Source organism: Exophiala aquamarina (genome assembly GCF_000709125.1).
Source record: "Exophiala aquamarina CBS 119918 chromosome Unknown aczIA-supercont1.15, whole genome shotgun sequence".
Classification (NCBI taxonomy): Eukaryota; Fungi; Ascomycota; class Eurotiomycetes; order Chaetothyriales; family Herpotrichiellaceae; genus Exophiala; species Exophiala aquamarina.
Window position 1 is genome coordinate 271,409 of NW_013550573.1, and position 20,929 is coordinate 292,337.

At 50.0% G+C, this 20,929-nt stretch overlaps 7 protein-coding genes across 7 annotated transcripts; 6 read left to right on the plus strand and 1 right to left on the minus strand.

Moving 5' to 3' along the window:
• Window positions 1-1,915: 1,915 nt before the first annotated feature.
• Window positions 1,916-5,258, plus strand: A1O9_10881 (insulysin; the record flags this gene model as incomplete). The annotated part of the gene is made up of 2 exons (XM_013400110.1): window positions 1,916-2,146; window positions 2,208-5,258. The coding sequence occupies 2 exons, from the start codon at window positions 1,916-1,918 to the stop codon at window positions 5,256-5,258; spliced, it is 3,282 nt and encodes a 1,093-aa protein (XP_013255564.1).
• Window positions 5,259-5,772: 514 nt separating this feature from the next.
• On the plus strand, window positions 5,773-6,736 carry A1O9_10882 (autocrine motility factor receptor; the record flags this gene model as incomplete). The annotated part of the gene is made up of 4 exons (XM_013400111.1): window positions 5,773-5,813; window positions 5,866-6,117; window positions 6,168-6,299; window positions 6,358-6,736. The coding sequence occupies 4 exons, from the start codon at window positions 5,773-5,775 to the stop codon at window positions 6,734-6,736; spliced, it is 804 nt and encodes a 267-aa protein (XP_013255565.1).
• A 1,933-nt stretch (window positions 6,737-8,669) lies between these two features.
• On the plus strand, window positions 8,670-9,204 carry A1O9_10883 (uncharacterized protein; the record flags this gene model as incomplete). The annotated part of the gene is made up of 2 exons (XM_013400112.1): window positions 8,670-8,757; window positions 8,813-9,204. 2 exons carry the CDS (start codon window positions 8,670-8,672, stop codon window positions 9,202-9,204), a joined length of 480 nt encoding a protein of 159 aa, XP_013255566.1.
• A 1,035-nt stretch (window positions 9,205-10,239) lies between these two features.
• On the plus strand, window positions 10,240-11,537 carry A1O9_10884 (glyceraldehyde-3-phosphate dehydrogenase; the record flags this gene model as incomplete). Its single annotated transcript, XM_013400113.1, has 6 exons — window positions 10,240-10,287; window positions 10,339-10,352; window positions 10,412-10,475; window positions 10,540-11,224; window positions 11,277-11,447; window positions 11,506-11,537. 6 exons carry the CDS (start codon window positions 10,240-10,242, stop codon window positions 11,535-11,537), a joined length of 1,014 nt encoding a protein of 337 aa, XP_013255567.1.
• A 911-nt stretch (window positions 11,538-12,448) lies between these two features.
• Window positions 12,449-15,681, plus strand: A1O9_10885 (histone deacetylase 6/10; the record flags this gene model as incomplete). The annotated part of the gene is made up of 13 exons (XM_013400114.1): window positions 12,449-12,941; window positions 13,000-13,294; window positions 13,349-13,362; window positions 13,410-13,548; window positions 13,605-13,717; window positions 13,766-13,893; window positions 13,944-14,115; window positions 14,176-14,214; window positions 14,280-14,391; window positions 14,447-14,494; window positions 14,550-14,613; window positions 14,734-15,034; window positions 15,131-15,681. 13 exons carry the CDS (start codon window positions 12,449-12,451, stop codon window positions 15,679-15,681), a joined length of 2,469 nt encoding a protein of 822 aa, XP_013255568.1.
• Window positions 15,682-18,360: 2,679 nt separating this feature from the next.
• A1O9_10886 (uncharacterized protein) lies at window positions 18,361-19,629 on the plus strand (the record flags this gene model as incomplete). The annotated part of the gene is made up of 1 exon (XM_013400115.1): window positions 18,361-19,629. One exon carries the CDS (start codon window positions 18,361-18,363, stop codon window positions 19,627-19,629), a length of 1,269 nt encoding a protein of 422 aa, XP_013255569.1.
• A 216-nt stretch (window positions 19,630-19,845) lies between these two features.
• Window positions 19,846-20,647, minus strand: A1O9_10887 (ubiquitin carboxyl-terminal hydrolase L3; the record flags this gene model as incomplete). The annotated part of the gene is made up of 2 exons (XM_013400116.1): window positions 19,846-20,546; window positions 20,599-20,647. The coding sequence occupies 2 exons, from the start codon at window positions 20,645-20,647 to the stop codon at window positions 19,846-19,848; spliced, it is 750 nt and encodes a 249-aa protein (XP_013255570.1).
• Window positions 20,648-20,929: the final 282 nt, after the last annotated feature.

Genomic DNA, 20,929 nt, shown 5'->3' on the forward strand with positions numbered 1-20,929 from the left:
GCTCCTGTAGAATCTTGCACAGGCTGACAAGAGACCAACCAACAAAGCTTGTCGAAAGCTTCAGATCAGAGATGCAAAAATGGATGGGTGCGCATATGATGACCACTGTCGCAGGCCGTAGAAGGAGATAGTCGCCCACATGCTAGTACTAACTAGATTTGCAATGGTGTCGTACTTCTTACTCTCACCAAGCAGTAAGAATCGTGAACTTCAAATTAAGATCTGCTAGCACAATTAGAGAGCGAAGTCCATAGACCTGTCTAGCTTTGGTAGCGTAGATAGATAGTATGTTAGCACACCCCTACATGGCCGCACAGAGAGGCAGCCAGACGCTCAGCCCCAATTGCGATATGGGAATACATGAGGGAAACAACAAGACCCTCTATCCGATCTGTGATCACCGTCCGTGTGTCAACATCAAAAGACCATAGGAATGGAGCGGGTCACTCATGCAACCGCGTGTCAAAGGCCAGCACCAAATAAGCAAGAGCAAGGCTTACTTGCATTGAAGTAAGTGGTGACATAGTTGAATTCATTGCCACGTAGATTGAGTATCTCCTTCCATGCCATTCGTGGTGCTATACTAGCATCTCCCCTTATAGGAGATAGGGTATCCACATGCCGCAATGGATCTGTTCAGGAAGCATTCTTGCAGGCAAGCAAGCAGAGCACAGAGTACTGGAATATGAATGCTGTTTCCAGATGCCATCTTTGAAGGGGCAAGGCCTCAGCGTGACTCTCCTCTCCTGGCCGGATAAGTCTAACAGATCTGCGAGGCTCGTCGTGAAGTCATGTGTGCACTGAGAGTTTGCAACTTTGCATTCGCTGCCACGTGGATCATTGGCTGCCAATCCTCACAATCACAGGCAAAATGCCACGATTGAGGGTGCACAACGGGGAGCTGAAGTTGGTGAGACAAAGAGCATGGAGTCAAAACAGAGATCGATTAACAGCGGTTGGTCCAGGGTGTTTGTTGCTTGCTGGTGAACCCGGGAGTCAGCACGGCACAACACCGGGATTTGACTCTGGCCAAGATGCCATGTTGATTGTACTCGTACTTGTCCAGGCTACCAGTATTGGGCCGCAATCTCGCATCAGATGGATAGAGCGAACTGTGCCAGAGTTTTACTGCCGTTGGAACAAGGGAGTGGACAGAGAACTGGTAAAGGTCCTCATAATGTCTTGGCGATCTTGCTGGTTTCACGGCAGGCTGAGGACATGGCATGGCAATTTGGCAGCTGTCTGCACGGTGCGGGAGGCACCCAGGAGGTAGGCGGTGTGACCAGCACCACCCAGAACCTGTGCCTACCCGCTGAAGTCACGACAAATTTCCCGTGCGAAGTGTGCGCTAGCGTGCTAACTGACCACCTAAGGGTGTCTGGGGGCGCCTAGCGGACTTTTAGTTGCTTAATAAGGGGGCTAGCGAAAGGCGGTAAGCAAACAAAAGTCTGCCGAGTACGGCGTCATGGCCCATGGCTGGGAGGTGAGGCTGGCTGGCCTTCCAAAGGACGGTTTGCGTTTGCTCCTTCCCCCAAACCCCAAACGCCCGGCATACCTGCGCTTTTCATAAGAGGGCGATCTGCCGCTGCCACTGCCCCATGCACACTGCCCGCTGCCCGCCGCCCCAAGCCTGCGGATAGAATTCAAGTGGTGACAACTGGTATTAGTATTGCTCACGCTCCCACCGTACGCCACCTGGAATTTGTGCTTGTGACGCGTTTCTGTGCCTGTCCCGGACAGAACACATTCTTCATCTTCATTCTAGATGAGATTGTCCGCTCGCCTAGCTATTTCCTCGTTGCTTTCCATCCGTTCTACTATTCCGCTTGCCTGTCGACAGCGCCCGATCGGTAGACTTATCATGTCGAGCCTTACTTCGCAACCATCTCCTTCAAGCCGGCAATTTGCCTCAGTCATGGGCTCAGTTCGGCGGATCACGGATGATTTGGAGAAGCCTGATCTCGACGACAGATCCTATCGAGTGATCGAGCTCCCCAACAAGCTGGAAGCATTGCTGGTCCACGATGCAGAGACCGATAAAGCCAGTGCCAGTCTCAACGTGAATGTGGGCAATTTCTCAGACGAAGAAGATATGCCGGGCATGGCACACGCCGTCGAACATCTACTGTTCATGGGAACTGAAAAGGTGAGCTTGACTCTGAGTTGCTGTCAATTGTTGTTCATGGCCGATCACTGACTCGCTGCAGTATCCCGTCGAAAATGAGTACAGCTCCTATCTCTCTTCGAACTCGGGTCATTCCAATGCATACACCGCTGCCACACAGACGAATTATTTCTTTGAATGCGCCGCCACCCACGAGTCTAATGACCAGCCTGTCAACGGGACTGCAGTCATCAATGGATCAGCTGGAGGAGCTTCGAGAGGGCCTTTATATGGTGCTCTAGATCGATTTGCACAGTTTTTTGTGAAACCGCTATTCTTGGAGAACACTCTAGACCGTGAGTTGAGAGCTGTGGACTCAGAAAACAAGAAAAACCTCCAAAGTGATGCATGGCGCTTGTCTCAACTGGCCAAATCTTTGTCCAATCCAGCCCATCCTTACCATCACTTCTCCACTGGCAATCTCCAGACCTTGAAAGAAGACCCAGAGAAAAAAGGGGTGAAGATCCGCGAAGAATTCATCCGATTTTACGAGCGACACTATTCTGCCAATCGAATGAAGCTTGTGGTCTTGGGCCGCGAGTCCTTAGATGACCTTGAGCATTGGGTTGTTGAACTCTTCTCCGAAGTCAAGAACAAGGACCTGAAGCAAAATCGATGGGATGGCGTCGAGATGCTGTCTAAACAACAATTGCTCACCGAGGTCCTTGCAAAGCCCGTTATGGAGTCGCGCTCTCTGGAAATCAGTTTCCCCTGGCAAGATGAAGACGACATGTACGAGACTCAACCAGCCAGGTATATCAGCCATTTGATTGGCCATGAGGGACCTGGTAGTGTTCTTGCATATCTCAAGGAGCAAGGCCTTGCCCAGACTCTCTCTGCTGGGTATCAGCCTGTTTGTCCGGGATCCGCGTTCTTTGAGATCGACATTGGCTTAACACCAAAGGGACTAGAAAATTACCATGAAGTCGCCAGAATCATCTTCAAATATATCGGCATGATGAAAGCGAATCCCCCTGTGGAATGGATGCACCAGGAGATGAAAAACATGGCCGAGGTTGACTTCAGATTTCGCCAGAAGTCCCCTGCAAGCCGCTTCACAAGTGGAACCAGCAGTGTCATGCAGAAGAACTTACCTCGCAATTGGCTACTCAGTAGCACAAGCAAATTCAGGAAATTCGATGCAAAAGCCATTGTCCAAGCTATGCAATACCTACGAGAGGACAACTTTAGGTTAATGTTGGTTTCACAAGATTATCCAGGCAATTGGGATCAGAAGGAGAAATGGTACGGGACTGAGTACAAAGTCAACCAAATTCCCCCTGATTTCCTATCGGATGTCCGCAAAGCTCTCAATGCTCCTACAGAGGACAGAATCGATGAGCTTCACTTGCCTCATAAGAATGAATTCATCCCTACCAAGCTGGATGTGGAGAAGATGGAGGTCAAAGAGCCTACAAAGACACCCAAGCTTCTACGGAACGACGACTTGGTACGGCTCTGGTGGAAAAAGGATGACACATTCTGGGTTCCTAAGGCGAATCTGAGTATCAAACTCCGAAACCAGGTCACCTATGCGAATCCACTAAACTATGTCAAGGCGAATCTTTTCGTGAGCCTCGTGAAGGATGCTCTTTCGAGTTACTCCTACGATGCGGAGATTTCAGGACTTTCATACGGCATAGCAGCAAACATGCTTGGTGTGGACATCAGTGTACATGGATACAACGACAAGATGGCAGTGCTCTTGGAAAAGATTCTCATCACCATTCGGGACATTGAAATCCAAGCTGACAGATTTGATGTTATCAAGGAACGGACGGCGCGGAAATACAAGAATTGGGGTTACCAACAGCCATACTATCAAATCGGTGATTACACGAGGTGGTTATTGAATGAGCGTTCTTGGATGACCGATTCATATGCTGCTGAACTCCCCCACATTGCCGTTGAAGATATTCGAGCTTTTGCACCACAACTATTACAACAGGCACATATTGAAATTCTTGCCCACGGTAATCTGTACAAGGAGGAGGCTAAGAAGATCGCCAATCTGATTGAAACCACATTGAAGCCACGCGCTCTCCCCACATCACAGTGGCAGCTTCGACGAAATATGATCATCCCTCCAGGAAGCAACTTTGTGTACAAGCACACTCTAGGTGATCCAGCTAATATCAACCATGCTATTGAGTATTATCTAGATGTCGGACACGTCATGGATTTACCACTCCGGTCAAAGCTGCAGCTGTTCGCTCAAATCACTGATGAACCAGCCTTCGATCAACTGAGAACAAAGGAACAACTCGGTTACGTGGTTTGGAGTGGTGTGAGACCAGCAGCCGTCACAATGGGCTTCAGGGTACTTATCCAGAGCGAAAGAGACCCGGACTATCTCGAAACACGAATCAATTCTTTCCTCCTCAAGATCAACACCGTGTTAGACTCCATGTCGAACGAGGATTTCGAAGGCCACAAACGAAGCTTGATCAACAAGCGTTTGGAGAAACTTAAGAATCTTGACTTTGAGACTAACCGCCTATGGGCTTACATTAGCGGTGAATATCTTAACTTCCACCAAGTCGATCGAGATGTGACGGAAATCCGGAAGTTGACCAAAGCCGATATCAAGGAATTCTACGCTCATTATATCGATCCAGAATCGCCTACAAGAGCTCACCTCTCGATTCATCTTCACGCTCAAGCTTCATCAACGCCACCTGAATTGTCTCCGGAGGAACAAAAGTCACAAGCGATTGGTCTCATCGGACAGGTTCTTGGAAATCTCGGGGTTGACGTCCAAGAAACCCTATTGAAGAAGCATTTCGAAGCCGTTGAGCCGAATGACCAAACAAACATGATTGCCGCGATCAAGGGGTATATTGGTGATTCTGCGCCAGCGCCAAAGGTGGAACAGATTCTTGAGCAAATGAAGGCCGCGGTTTCTCAAGTTCAAGTGGCCCTGAAAATCAAGCCCCCAGTCCCTGAAACAAACGGCGAGCAGGTAGCTGCTCACATTCCGACACCTGTGATCATCAAAGATGCACACCAGTGGAAGGCAGATTTGCAAGTCAGTAAAGGCCCCGTGGCTGTGGCAGACATCCGAGAATTCGAGGATCTTGAGTCCAAGCTGTGAAAGGACAGCCACGTCGAAGGGAGGCTTTTGTGTCGAAATCCAGTCATTTCAGAAGACTTAGCGATGGTGTTTCTGGACAGGTTTCTCTAGGGTGTAGATTAGAGATAGATCACCTGCAAAGGTGCATGCATGGACCTAGGCAGAAAACGGAAGTACCTCGCATCGTCATATTGCGAGAACTCACGCAATGGACCTGGCGAGGCTGAAGTCTGAGAGTATTTATAGTTACTAGTTACACAATTTTCCTCCCACGTGCCTGGTGCGTCTCACTTTCCCACCTGCGTAACTCCGCGGTGGAGCTCTAACTCCGGCGCAACACCATCAGCGGCAACGTCAATTCAGTTCAAGCAATCGGGAACCTGGCTTCGTTACAGCATTTTGAATCAAAATACTACCTCGGACACCGTCCGACAACCACAGAGCATTTCAGCGTTTATACTCCTAATGGGACTCTGAATCATCAAGTCATTGAACCTCTGCGCAATTTCGCTTTCTCGCGGGACGCGTCTTCGAGATGAGCACCCTTACCACAACCACACTCAAGTCCTCTTATCCGTAAGGTCAAGAAGTGTGTCTTTCCCTTGCATCTTCTGACCCATTTCCGTAGCCCAGTCTTACCTCCACCGTTCACAGCTAATCAACCTCCCACACTTCGGCTCTATCCTCTTTCTAACTACACCTTCGGCACGAAGGAGACGCAACCTGAGGAAGACCCCTCGGTTCTTGCCAGGCTTAAGAGGTTGGAAGAGCATTATGAGAACTATGGCATGAGGCGGACTTGTGAGGGCATTCTGGTATGCCATGAGCATAACCATCCACATGTTCTCATGCTTCAGATCGCAAACGCGTTCTTCAAATTGTGCGTTCGTCTGTACAAATACGCAGGAAGGTACTGACATGGTGCCTTAGACCAGGCGACTACTTACCACATGACGCGGATGAAGTAGAAGGATTCAAGGCACGTCTAAACGACAGGCTAGCGCCGACAAACCCCAAGGAAGGAGACACAAATTGGGAGATCGGGGATTGTCTGGCACAATGGTTTGTTCTACTTTTAAGAATCCTTGTCCCCCCAGAAGTGCTAATTCTGTGTTGCTAGGTGGCGACCGAACCACGAAACATTCTTATACCCATTCCTCCCAGCCCACGTTTCTCGCCCAAAGGAGCTCAAGAAACTGTACCTGATCCACCTACCCCCTAATAAAGTGCTTAGTGTGCCAAAGAACATGAAACTCCTTGCCGTCCCCTTATTTGAGCTGTATGACAACACCGCGCGTTACGGTCCTCAGCTGAGTGCCATACCGCATTATCTTTCTCGCTATAGGTTTGAGTTCGTGGATGAAGACGGCAATCTCAGCAGTGTTATGCCTGGTGGAGGAGCACTACCGGCACCTGATGCCGACGTGAAAGTCTTAGTGGATGGTGCAGCAAAGCCCGAGGAAGGTGTGCGAGACGTCAAGCTTGAGAACGGAGAGTGAAAAGAGCCCTTTCTGCTCCTAATACTCAAACGTTGCCATCTGAGATCCTGAATCTTCAATATCACTTGAGGTCTTGGCAGAGAGCGGCGTGATCATAGTGCTATCTCCTGAAGGACTTGATCAGGCCAGTCGTTAATGGCATCTTGCCCTGTCTACGGCCTAAGAAAGGCCTAGTACTGCAGGTGTCGACGAGAACTGCAAGCTCGGGCTTACTCGGTTTCTGCATGAATTCACTTCGAGGGTGTCAGATTATCCTGGTGGGGTATGCCTAAGCATCTCTGCGCGTCTCACGAAATGCCTCCGAGATACCAAACTCGTCTGGAGGGGGCATGAGCATCACCGCACTATCAACCTCTTGGGATTGGTGAAGGATAGCTGGCGCTCTGGTCAATTCATCACCCGGATGCATAGATTCGGTTGAAAAGCCAGTGTCACGTTACACCCGCTCAGAAGGCTTCAAAATAGACCTGAAGTTGCACAAAGTGTTCAAAACAGGGGAACAGCCAGGTTTATCACTAGCTATGGAGATGTCGTTGCCTTGAATGAAGAGTCCAATACGTGCATCCAATATTCCACGTGACCACGATTTCAGGAGAACAAGCCATATCTGATCTATGAAGCACCTTCGTTGCCTCGGAAGTTCAGACCTTTGGCCCTTCCAACCTGTATCGATTCCAAGCGCACAGCTACACCTATACTATAAGCAACCTGCAATGCTTGTCATCAGCCGTGTTCCGCTCTCCAAAACTTGACAAGTAACGTGTGGCGGCTTCAGCGCTTCCTCGAGACTGACTGTCTCCTGTAGTCCGTACGGTGTGACAGTCAACCCCGGATCGGAGCTCGTGCTCCGTCCCTCGGTCATTCTATTGTAGTCCTTTCAGAATCGCCTCATCCTGGCGGCCGCATTGCCTTCAAGTCATCGACCAGGTCTGAATTGGCTTGCGTCATCCTCGACACTGGATTGATCGTAGTGGATCACTGCCCAATTCATTCCAACTTTGTATCCTGCCGGTACATACTCTCCGCAAAGTTCGAGACCCTCTCAACTGGGGTGAGACGACCGATGGTCAGTTGAACGCCAGGATATCAGCGAAGAGCTTCTTTGATGCAAGCACAGAGGCATGGAAGTCGTATAGCTTTCGGAATACTTCACTGGAGAGCTCAACCTACCACTGCTCGCCACTTCGCCAATTCCCTGCTGCAATCTCTCGTAGGCTTGAGGGTATTTCACCCTGGCGGTGAAATAAAGCGCCTCCTATCCCGGCACCGACCAAACCTTCAGCGAAGATCACTACTAGCTAATCTGTCATATTCCACTGCAAAGTGAGTTTCTCGTACCGCAGCAGCTCTTTGCGACTCTAGAACCAGGCGTGCGAGTACATGGGAGACGAGGGCTGGCAAAATTCGGAGCCTATGCAGTAGGAATGTGCGAAGGCATAGAAGTCTAGGAAGTCAGGCATCCATCAGGCTGTAGCTGGACGTGCTGACATAATAATATCATGCTCACTAGATCGCCAGTAGATTAGTGGCCGGTAGTCCTTCGGGTGCAGCACGTGAGCTTCGAGAGACTTCGATTTGCTCTTGGCGTGGCTGGCCGAGGTGGTTGGGCAAAATTGGTCGTCGGAGATCTGTCCATTTCATGGTGCTTAGGCAGTCGTACCATTTGAAGGTGAGGGCAGCCGTTCATATTCGTCGCAACTCAGCAGTCTTTGGGAACACTTACCATCACATCTCTATCTGTGAATTCTCCGGCGGAAAATCTCCCATCAGTCAACATGGTCAACCTAGCGAATCCCCAGATGTACGTCGATACGAGTTCCTCAATCATGGTGAATTTCTGTGGCTAACTAAAAATTCCAGCACCAACTTGGTAATCATCCTTGGGATGATGCAGGTGTCGAAACGAGTTCCGTTTGATGACCCTCAAGTCCTCATGGGTGTCCGCATCCTCTACGTGTTGTCCAACCTGATCATTTTTGGACTTTACTATTACATCGGCATGAACATTAAGGCCAAACGAGGTTTGTCCGCTGGTGCGCCTCTATTTTGACATCGCATACTAATAGGCTCCCCTAGATTTGACAACACTGAAGTACGTCGAACCGGCGCCGATGGGCTCGGGTGAAGAGCCAAAACTGGTAACCACCACCATTCAAGAGTACGATCAGACACAGCTCGCCGCAGCCTATAAGGGCCAGCTCATGGGCATCGGAATGATGGCATTCATGCATTTATACTTGAACTACACAAACCCGCTTCTTATCCAGTCCATCATTCCCCTCAAGGGCGCATTTGAAGGCAACTTGGTCAAGGTTCACCTGTTCGGCAAGCCGGCAGTAGGTGAGCTCAAGCGGCCATGGAAGGCTTCAGGAGGACCGTTTGGCATGGGTCAGGGAGAGAACAAGAGCGACAAGGCCAGCATTGAGGCAGCTGAACGTGCTGGTCGTGGCGGTGCAAAAGAAGAGTAGAAAAGTCCTCACAGTTGCAAACAGGTGCCTATTACCAGCAAATAGATATCCGGATCCCGCGGACAATAGATCAGTGCATCGCAGCCACCATACCCTTGGCTCTTGTGATTATGGGAAAATGATGACGATCGGCTGCAACTGCATTGCCCGCTTTCCTGCTTCTCCCACGGTGGCTCTGGACTCAGTCTCAAAAAAAGTATTTCGCACGCCTGGATCCTACCCACGTCCATGCAGGTAGGTAATGGATTGGCCGGAGTGGCACATTGTCAGGGTCCTCACAAGCTCGCGAGACGCCACCCCAAAAAACAGCGCGGCAGAACGGCTAGGATTGCGGAACATTGGTTAATCCACTCCGCGTGCCGCACAACCATGAATACGAGGCAAGGCGATTGGATGGGATCAAGTCGCGCTTGCTTGCTGCTTTTGCATCAGCGAAAGAAGAAAGAAGCAGGCTGTGATAAGCAAGGAACAGTTGAGCCAGGAGGATGGACAACTGAGCCCCCCATCTCAAAGGCTTTCGTGGATATAAAAGCAAGATCGACTGGAGACAGAGGCCGTTGTCCATCTCGTAACATACATCCATCCGATATCATTTCCCAGTCCCAAATTCCAGTCCGTTCTTTTATCGTACGAACGGATCTTCTATTATCGCTCACGATAATTGCGAGTGCACGCAGCTTCCTGTAACCAAGCTCTGCGGGCGCCAAGGCCGCAAGTCCCCCCTCCCTGTAAGTTGTTTGGCTCCAGTTACTTTTGCTGAGGTCACCCTGCCCCTCAACGTCAACACCGCCCCACCATTGCTCAAAGAAACAAAAAGCTCCCTCCCTCGCTCGTCACACCACAGTTGCAGACTTTCTACGCCTTTATCACCATTCTTGCTCTTTTCCTTCGACTGACTTAGAAGCAGATCTTCAATTACGTGAGTTGCACATGCTCCCTTCCGGACTGACCCTTAATAAAAGCTCAATGGATATCCAGACTCTCAATACTGACCTCAATCCTTTCCAGCAATCGTAACTACTTTCAAACATCAACATGCCTACCAAGGTCGGAATCAACGGCTTCGGTCGTATTGGACGTATTGTAGGTGTTCAACAACAATGGCTCCTCTGTTCTCAGCTAATATGATTCCAGGTCTTCCGAAATGCGTGAGTACCCTGTGTGTCCACTTCGGACTCCGAAGCCTCGTCCCCTGACACGCCTATAGTGTTGAGCACGACGACGTTGAGGTTGTCGCTGTCAACGATCCCTTCATTGAGCCCCATTATGCTGTATGTGACATCAATCTGGTGTTCCGCCATGCAAAAGAGCAATGTGTTAATATACCCAATCTAGGCATATATGCTCAAGTATGACAGCCAACACGGCCAGTTCAAGGGCACAATTGAAATCAGTGGCAATGATCTGATTGTCAACGGCAAGACTGTCAAGTTCTACACCAAGAGAGATCCTGCAGAGATTCCATGGTCTGAGACTGGTGCTTACTACGTCGTTGAATCGACTGGTGTCTTCACAACCACAGACAAGGCCTCCGCTCACTTGAAGGGTGGTGCCAAGAAGGTTGTCATCTCCGCACCATCTGCTGATGCTCCTATGTTCGTCATGGGCGTCAACGAAGAGACCTACAAATCCGACATCCCAGTCATCTCCAATGCCTCTTGCACAACTAACTGCCTGGCACCTCTTGCCAAGGTTATTCACGACAACTTCGGGATCAAGGAAGGCTTGATGACTACCGTCCACTCCTACACTGCAACCCAGAAAGTTGTTGATGGACCCTCAGCCAAGGATTGGCGAGGTGGCCGCACAGCTGCTCAGAACATCATTCCCAGCAGCACTGGCGCAGCCAAAGCTGTTGGCAAGGTCATTCCATCTCTCAACGGCAAGTTGACTGGCATGTCGCTGCGCGTGCCTACATCCAACGTTTCCGTCGTCGATCTTACTGTCAGCCTCGACAAGCCAACCAGCTACGACGAGATCAAGAAGGTCATCAAGGAGGCTTCTGAGGGCAAACTCAAGGGTAATTCCCGCCTTCTCACTGTTGCAGGCACAAGTACTAAAACAATCCGTAGGTATCCTCGCATACTCCGAAGATGACCTTGTCTCCACCGACTTGAACGGCAATAACAACTCCTCCATCTTCGATGCCAAGGCCGGAATTGCCCTCAACGACCACTTCGTCAAGCTTGTTTCATGGTATGACAACGAGTGGGGTTACTCCAGACGTGTTCTGGATCTCTTGGGTGAGTGCACTATCCGGTCGGAAGATATCGGGAGAGTCTTACTGACATCAACGTTTAGCCTACATCTCCAAGGTCGACGGCAATGCCTAAATTGCTCTTCAGAGAACGGAACCGTGAGGTGTTCAAAAGTCTCAAACCTGCCACGGTCATAGGTTGAATATTACGGAAGGTATTCTCGGGGTAAGAAAACATAAGAGCAAAGAATTGGCTTGGGGCGATGTCCATCCGAAACGCCTTTCTTTTGTATTCTCTAGGCATTCTAGTTAGTTCGAATTCTAACATTGACCTCTGTTCCTTCCGAACAAGCAGGCTTCTATGACCTCTGCTCGGTGGCTAGACATTTGCTCTCCGTGATTTTATTCTTTGCCCGCGCGCACATCGCCCTCCGATCTCGAAAACTAGAACAAAGTGGGATGAATTTATGTACCGGGGTTCTCCCGAACTCAAAACCTAACATGTGACTTCAGCCTTCTCGCCCAGTCACGTGTATAGTCTTGGCACCTCCCTGATGTTCTGGGCCATGGCGTTGATCGAGCCCTGCACTTACAACTTGGATACAGCAAACGCTCTCTGATAGTGGCACCGCTCAGTACCAACAATTGTCTAAAAGACCATTGACAGCTTTCGCTGCGCTGTTAAATAACCATAAGCGCCTCACTTCAGTCCAAGTAGACTCTTTTGGTCGCAATAGCAATTGATCAAGCACCCGCGGCAATCAGGTATGTCAAGGCGCATCAGCGGTTGCTATGTTGGACAATCCTGCTTTGAATGATGATTGTTGACTAAACTACAAAATCTCCCTGTCGCAATTCGAATCGCACTTTCATTAGGATGTTCCATCGGCTAATGTTTGTCTTACAGACCAAGCAGTGGAAGAGTGTTTCTGAGGTGTATCACTAACTCCAGAGTCGCCCTATCAGGTGGGCTTTAAATATGCAGCTGGGATAGCACACCGGCCATCAGTCTGTCTCAGGTTGGCGTTATCTTCAGACTTGGGAACTATGGGTCAAGTTCCACCAGATCCTGGCACATTTTCAGCAAATGGAGGTATTCCGAATCTCGTCTTCTCAGGAGATATCTCAATGAGAGATACTCCTGATGTAACTACTGATGCAAGACTAAAGTTAGAGACTTCTGAAGAAGACTCTGATGATAGTCTCGCCACCGACACTTCATCTGAGTCTGACGACATATTGCCTCCTATCCCTCGCGGGCTCCCCATCTCGAAGCTCCCGACAGGCCTCTGCTATGATGAACGCATGCGGTATCATTCCGAGGTAGCTGCTACTAGCGGCCAAAATGTCCATCCGGAGGATCCAAGACGCATCTACTACATCTACAAAGAATTGTGTGAAGCTGGTCTCGTGGACGACCCTAAGTATCCGCCATTCGTGGAAGTCCCTCTTCTACGAATTGACGCTAGGGAAGCGACGAGAGAGGAATGCTTACTGGTTCATACGCCAGTTCATTATGATTTTGTGAAACACACTTCAAGTAAGCTCAACCATGCGTGACCATTTTGCGGATAAGAAACAATATTAACAGGATGCAGCTTTGAGTGATGAAGAGCTCATCGACCTCTCAGAAGACATTACAATGGACTCCATTTACTTCAACCAGCTCTCATACTTCTCTTCCAAGCTCTCAGCTGGCGCAGCTATCGAAACTTGTAAAGCCGTCGTTTCCCGACAGGTCAAGAACGCAATCGCTGTTATTCGACCTCCTGGCCATCACGCTGAAGTGCACCGAACAATGGGGTTTTGCCTATTCAATAACGTCTGCATTGCTTCGAAGGTGTGTCAACAAGAGTTCGGCGAGGAATGTCGGAAGATCCTGATCGTTGATTGGTGAGCAATGGCTACATAATGACTTAGGATCGAATCACTAACGGCAGTTACCAGGGATGTGCATCACGGTTAATTCCAGCCTGATCCATGTAACCTCTAAAGCTAACTCGCACAGGCAATGGATGTCAGAAAGCATTCTACGAAGATCCGAACATCCTCTACATTTCGCTTCATGTACATATGAATGGTAACTTCTACCCTTCTGGACCAGAAGGCGACATGTACCACTGTGGTGCTGGGGCCGGCTTGGGCAAGTAAGTGACGGTTGTATCCTTTTGAGACAATATCAATGTGTTGACCACCAACTAAGGAATGTCAATATTCCTTGGCCCTATAAAGGCATGGGTGATGGAGACTATATGTATGCTTTTCAACATGTTGTCATGCCAATTGCCACCGAATTCGATCCCGACTTTGTCATTGGTATGTTGTACAACTCATTGTTTTCAGCCAGTTCTAAGTAGTCTCTAGTTGCATCTGGTTTTGATGCGGCAGCCGGAGATGAGCTCGGCGGTTGTTTCGTTTCACCTCCTTGCTATGCGCATATGACGCACATGCTTATGTCCCTTGCTGGTGGCAAGATTGCTGTCTGCCTCGAGGTTGGTCCATCTGTCTGACAATTTTGATCATCACATTGAAAACGAGACAGGGTGGTTACAATTTTACTGCCATTTCCAAATCCGCGCTCGCTGTCACTCGGACCTTAATGGGGGAACCACCGGATCGTCTTCTTCCAACTGCTGCCACCAACTCTGCGGTCGACACGGTCGCTAAAGTAAGAGCTGTGCAGTCACAACATTGGCGAAGCATATTTCCTAAAGGTAAATTTTGAAGGGAGAGGAAAGTGGTCTGGATCAGGTGCTGATTGCCCTTTGCTGTAGAATCGAGCAGTGGAATCTTCGGTGGTGAAAGATTACATGGTATGTCTCTCTCACATTGACAAGATACTGCGGACCATGTTTGAGCTTACATGTGTCTACCGAAGACATTATTCGTCAATGGCAAGCGATGCATTTGTATGACAAATACAAATTTACTCAGCTCCACATTTTCCGCGAGAACGTGTCAAAGTCGTTTGAACATCAAGTACTTGCGACGTGAGTCGTACAACAGCTCAGCTGGCTGGAAACGGACTACTAAAGAGTTGACCAGTCCTAATTACGAGACCAAACGACATCTTCTAATCATCTTCCACGATGCGTAAGTCGAATTCCTAGTCTAGCAGCTCTCGCTAGGATACTCATGGTCATCATAGTCCTGATCTTCTTGGTACAAATGCAAATGTCACAACTCAACAAAAGACTCATGATACATGGCTGGTACGTCATCACCTATACGAACCAACCTCATCCTCCATACCCTCATTGCCAGCCCATTACTCTTCATTCCCCATGTACATGTAAAAAAGATTGATCACTCATAAGCATTGGTGCCAAAAGGTTGACGGCACACAGTCGTACGTTCGCTGGGCCGTAGCGCACAATTTTGGTGTGATTGACGTCAATATCCCTGAGCTGATCACCGTATCTTCCGGGTCGTCAAGTCAGACTTTGAACGCGTACGAGGAAACCGAGATCGAATATGCGTCAACGATCACCGACCAAGCGAGGAAGGAGGGTGAGAAGTTGGCCGCCTATCTGTGGGAGAATTACGTCGAGCCGTACGAGTTTCCCGGGTTCATCTTCCTAATGGGTGCCGGACACGCATTCCATGCAGTAGCGAAATTAATCAGTGAGAACGGTATGTTATGTCCTGTCCTTGTCATCCCCGCAAACCAGTACCCTCTATCCTCTTCTCCTTTACCTCTTGAATGATACTTACCCGAGAATACTTCAGACTCAATCTACCAATCCCTCGCCGGAGTCATCGGCTTCATCTCGACAAACCCCATCCGGCCGGTGAGCAATCCCAACCACCCCTGGATATCGCAGTGGTACCGTGAGAACTCTCTGATCTACGTCTCTCACACGCACTCGCTCTGGAAGAAGGAGGGCCGAGCGTCGAAGCGATACGGCCACCTGATCAAGTCCGACGACACGGTCCTCAATCAGATGATGAAGATGCACGAAAACGAAGTCACGACTTGGATTCAGGAGAAGCTCGATCTGGATGGCGATGACAATGCGACTGAGAGTGACGATGATCAGAGTGCTGGTGACGGTGGTGTGGATGCCGCTGCGGCGGCCGGTGCCTTGGGTGAAAGTGATGGTGATATGATCGGAGACCCTGCTTTGTCGTTGGGAGCCGAGCCTACATTCGCCTCATCATCGCAGCAGCGCCAGGTTCTTGTTCCTATTGTGCCGCCTGTGAATGCTACTCTCGGCGATTCGACCGTTGCAACTATGTTGCCAGATGTGAGCGATTTGTTAATGTCTACGGAGCAATGAGGTTCGGGTTCCAGGTTCGGGTTTCAGTTACAGGGCTTTGTCCGAGTGTTAGCAGTTCTAGCGGATAAGGGAATGTGCTTCACGATTACGGCCACGCGTTGCAGAGTAAGGAATCGCAACTGGATGTGATGGGAATCATGGTTCGCGAGAGCAAACTGTTCTCTCTCTCTCAAGTGCTTGTGTATCACGCAGCTATGCTACGTGCGAGGCCAGATCCGCTGGTGTGGATTGCATTGTCCCAATCATCATAGACTGGCTTTCTCCGACGGTGTTTCCTCTTGTAAAGTTTGATTCTTTTCTTGTTTCCCAGCCTGAGCGCAAGTAGTAGTCGTAAGTAGCACTCATGCCGATGCCGATGCTGTTTCATCTACCCCGTCAGTGATTGCGCTATTGGAAACCCCCTCTTTTCGGGATTTTCCAGCTCCAAACTGCTGCTGCTTTGACTATTCTGTCCTTTCTCTTGTTGAATAGTTCTTTCCACCCCCCCTCCTCAAACTGCTGTGGAGGAATTCTAGGACCGATCGGAGCAATTGAGTGTGTGCTGACGCCCTGGCCGAGAATAGCAGATGTGGTGCCCTCATGTCTGGGGGGTAGATTGATCGTGGGTGGATTCATAGCAGGCCACGTAGGGCTTTTAGCCTACGGGTTTTTTGGTCTGCTTTAGTGTGTTGCTCAGGGTCGTACTCATCACTGGACTCCGCGGGATTGGTCGACGGTTTTGGCTGTCTTGAAGTCCGTCTAAGGTTTTTGCTCCAGCGGTCAGAGTCAGCATTGGAGCCTTGTGGCATCACAATCTCGGACGCACCAGAGCTTGTCGCAGTCTCAACAGTTTCCTCAGGCGGTACCAGTTTTGTTACCAAGCCGATGATCTGCGCCTCGCTAGCATCAGTCAACACAGAGAGAAGCACAGACTTAACCCATCGCTGTTCAGTTACTGTGGCGAAACCATGGATCCATGCTGAGGCCGCTCGGCGGGCGGGTCTAAATAGGTGGTGGCTTGCTAGATGTTCAACCTCCCAATCCTCGACGTCGAGCAGAGCTGCCTGCCGGGTCGCTGTTTTGAGTGCCAGCTCTTTGCTGGCAAGCTTTGCTTCCAGTTCCAGTTTCCTGGCTTTGATATCAGCGATTGCTCTCTCCTGTTGCTCAACATTATGTGAGCATTTTGCAATCTCTTCTTGAAGATCTCTGATATGAGCTTTTTGGCGTTCGAGTTTCGCCTTGGTCTTGACCTGATCTTGATCATTGGCCCGCAATTTCCGGCTCGTCTCCTCTATATCCCGGCGCTTCAATTCGATCTGGTCTGTATGATTCTCGAGTTTCCGCTTCGCCCCACGCACACTAGCAGCGAGATCTGAGTTCTGAGTTTGAGGCTGTATGTCCTCAGGTCGCAATGGCTCTGTCGGTGATTCGGCTTGCGGAGGGCAGAGTGTGAATTTGAGCGCCGGGCGATTCACGGGTTTGGCAGGAGGCAGTGCGTCAGACATTTTGATGGACAGATGTGATTTTACTGCGTATTAGATGATGGTCGCGAGTTGAAACTCTAAAAACTGACTGTTTTCCCCAACAGCGAAGACGGTCGATATTGTTGCGGTTGGTGCTCAACGCCTGAGATTGAAGGCGGCGAGAAGGTCGGGTGATAAGTGACTCAGGGTAGAGTAGCAAAGGGTATCTGGATGCTTCAATCCCAACGGAAGAGGTGACGTTAAAGCGAAATAATGTTTTAGTTGAAGGTGGGCTAAAAGTGTGTTGGACCGGATATGTCTCTTTCAATGCAGCAGGAATTGATGGCCAGCCAATGAAGAATCTCGTAGAAAGAAGATATGCGTATATCACTTCAGGGTTTCCAAGAGATTGTCAGATTGAAGAGACTTTAGAGTGGGTCTGAAGTGAAAGGAAGTAGTAACAACAGGTTGAGGACCACAACCTCACCGTCTGGCAGAACCCGGTTTCATTTGGAAATCTCGACTTCTCGTTAGCTCACGGAATGGTGTCGCGATACTCGCAGTGTCCCAGCCAGTTTACTCTCGAGCTCACACAAGCTGGCTCGTCTGTGTGCGAATCGAACCATTTCGGCCAAGCCATGGTTCTTAGAGCCACATCTCATTTCATGGGTTGGCATACATACCTGCATTTGCCAACTACGGAGGACATTTAGGCTTGCAGCATGCTTCCTATGCTTCCTAAGTTGAACACTCTTGGCATATGCTGCATTTATCAGCAAATGAGAGATTCTCAGAAAGAAAAGGGTAGTGAGGCCAGACCACCCAAAGGACAGCATGCATGATGAGTGCCGATATGTGAACCTAGAACATTCCTGTTCTAGCTTAGGCCGAAGAAAGCTTGCATAGAGTTAGGAGGTCGTCTTCCGAACTCAGCAGTGTCACAAAAGCGAAAATTGCTGGAGAGATGTTTGCTCAGCCTTGCCCTCGTCGTATCTCATGCTCTAATTGCGTAGTATCCGACACGAAACAGGTAATGAGCCGTGTTGTTTTCACGTATGAGTGCCCTGAAATTCATTCATCAGGATTTCTTCCTTCATAATTGGATGTCTGAGAAGGTGGACGAAAGATGTGTAGTCGACATAAAATAGTAGTCTAGCCGACGCGGGAACGCGTTCGCCTTTGCAAGAAGGTCTTTGGGAACTTCCGCAAAAATCTTCCCCCGAGCTCCGAAACATCCATGACAATCGCGCTACGAAACTTACTTTGGAAGCGCCAGGGACTCTCAGTCTTTCCCCAACCAAAGAATTATGTGCATCTTCCATCATTGTCTTCTGACCTTATCATTCTCCCAGCGTATGCCAAGATGCACCGCTCAATGACAAGATGTACGACCTGTCGGGTCTCAATCCTCGATGCGTTTACGTCGCTCGCCGGTGTCTCGATACCGGCCGCCGTACGACGACAACTACTCGTGCAGCCGCAAGTGCAGCCGGTACGGCATTTCAGCCAACTCAGGATACTAAGGCAGTCGTCCTCTCCCCCGGTATCTGAAACCTCAGATACGCTCCAGTCACCACCAGCCGCTGAGCAAGTCGAGCCTCAAACCTCGATTCCGTGGTATCTCCAGATCGAAGAACCTGCACCACCCAGCACGAACTTCTCCCCCCTCCTTTCCCGACAAGAGATCCCACCATTGCCAGAAAACCCACCTGTGATCCTGGCCCCAGTCCTCGAATACCTGTCTACCCAGGTCGGATTAGACGATCTCGTCTTGCTAGACCTCCGCCACCTCGATCCCCCACCGGCTCTTGGTTCCAACTTGATCATGATCATTGGAACAGCACGAAGTGTGAAGCACCTGAATGTCTCCGCCGACAGGCTCTGTCGCTGGGTCAGAAGGGAGTACCAACTGCGGCCGTTTGCGGATGGATTACTAGGCCGGAACGAGCTGAAGCTGAAGCTGCGGAGGAAAGCCAGGAGGCTCAAGTTGGCGCAGAGTGTCGGCAACACGACGGTGGAAAACGAGAGTGTTGATGATGGAATCACAACTGGGTGGATTTGTGTCAATATGGGCCAGGTTGACGTGGACCTCTCTAGTGGACAACATGGTGTGAACACCCCAGCTGTTGTTGTTGACCAGGCAGAAGGAGAGGAGGAGGAATATCACAATCCACCCGAGGAAGACACTTATGTGGGATTCGGAAGCCAGAGTAAAGCCCCTCGCATCGTGGTGCAAATGTTCACGGATGAAAAACGGGCCGATATGGATCTCGAGGGCCTCTGGGCAGGTCGAAACACACGACGAGAGCGACAGGCACAGCGCGCTGATGCGGCTTTTGAACGTAACGTCGTCGAAGATAATGTCGAGTTCGAGTCTACTTCTTTTGAGGAGAAGCAGTCTGAACAACGAGTTGGGAGGAAGGAAGTCGAAAGCTCCTGGAATGCGAGCAGGACTCTGGCAGATCGCGGTGGATGGAGGCCTTTCGACAACACAGGGAATAGGTGAGAATATGCATCAGATATGTATGATGTATGGCATATGTGGGTTGTTGCTGGTAGAAACGATGCTCTCTCTTTGTAGGCGGCTACTTTCCGCCAGTTGTCACGTTGATGTTGTTGCCATTGGTCGTGAAACCATAAGTCATGCCTCATGCCTCCTGCCCCGGGAATCTTATAACGCCCTGGAATGCAGCCGAAACCCAGACAATGTTGGCCTAGGCGGTTATTCAAAACTCGGACCTAACATGACCACACTGAACCTCAATTCTCCGCCACCCACTTGCTCCTCTCTCTTCAGGAATGATCTGACACCAAGCTCCTGGCCTTTTTCACTCAGTACATCATCCTCTGGTCCAAGTTTGCCTCTGTTCAGTGGTCCCTTCCTCCTTCCATCCAACTCCCATAGAGTTCCTTCTTTATCCTTGACAAAGGCCACAAAATGCAGATCCACAGAAGCCTCAGCGTCTGGAGCAGATGAGTCACCCTTGGCGGCGGCCGTGGCATGGGCAGCCTCAAGGGATTTGCTGTTGTACAGCAGATCTGCCCGATCGATGGCAGTAAGAGGGATGGCCTCGTTCAGAAGCTCGTCCAGCGCACTGCCTGGTGTAATGTAGTCTCGGGCACCCCCGTTGGTGATGGCATGCAATAAGCCAATGAGGCCGCACGCGTTGCGAATTGTCTGCTTGAACCACACTACAGGCTCATTGGGACCAGAGCCGGCGTAATCTTCCATGAACGAATCTTCCTGGACACGGAACTTCTCGTATGTATCTGTGACGGGGAATACAAGGAGGAGGGCAAGAGCCGGGCGAGGCAGGAATTCCAAAAGGCTAGGTTCGGTGAGAGAGTAGACATCGTGCCACTGAAGAGATTGGGAGAGGCCCAATTCATGAACCAGGCTGGTCATGACCTCGGGATTGTTCTCTAGAGGGATAATTTCAGCGTGAGATGGGATGAAGCACGGAAAGACACATACCCAGAGGCACAAACGCCTTCCTATCAGCAGGAACGTCAACGTCTGCCATTTTTTCGATACGCTGCGCCTGATCTTGTGCTTTGGTTTGATCTGATGAAAGGGTGAGATATCGAACCTGAAAAATGACGGAGACGTCTCCAATAATACACGCGGGGTGGGTGGCACTTTCCTCACTGGGCAAATACCACCAAACAGGCGCCTGCCTGCCTTGACGTCAAAGTGCCCCTCAATTGGCACATGGGGATCTGGATATGCAGGCACCCGCTGAGCCTGCAGCCGCACGTCGTCTTGGCACCACGCTTCTCAAAAAGCCCATGAAGAGGGATAAGCT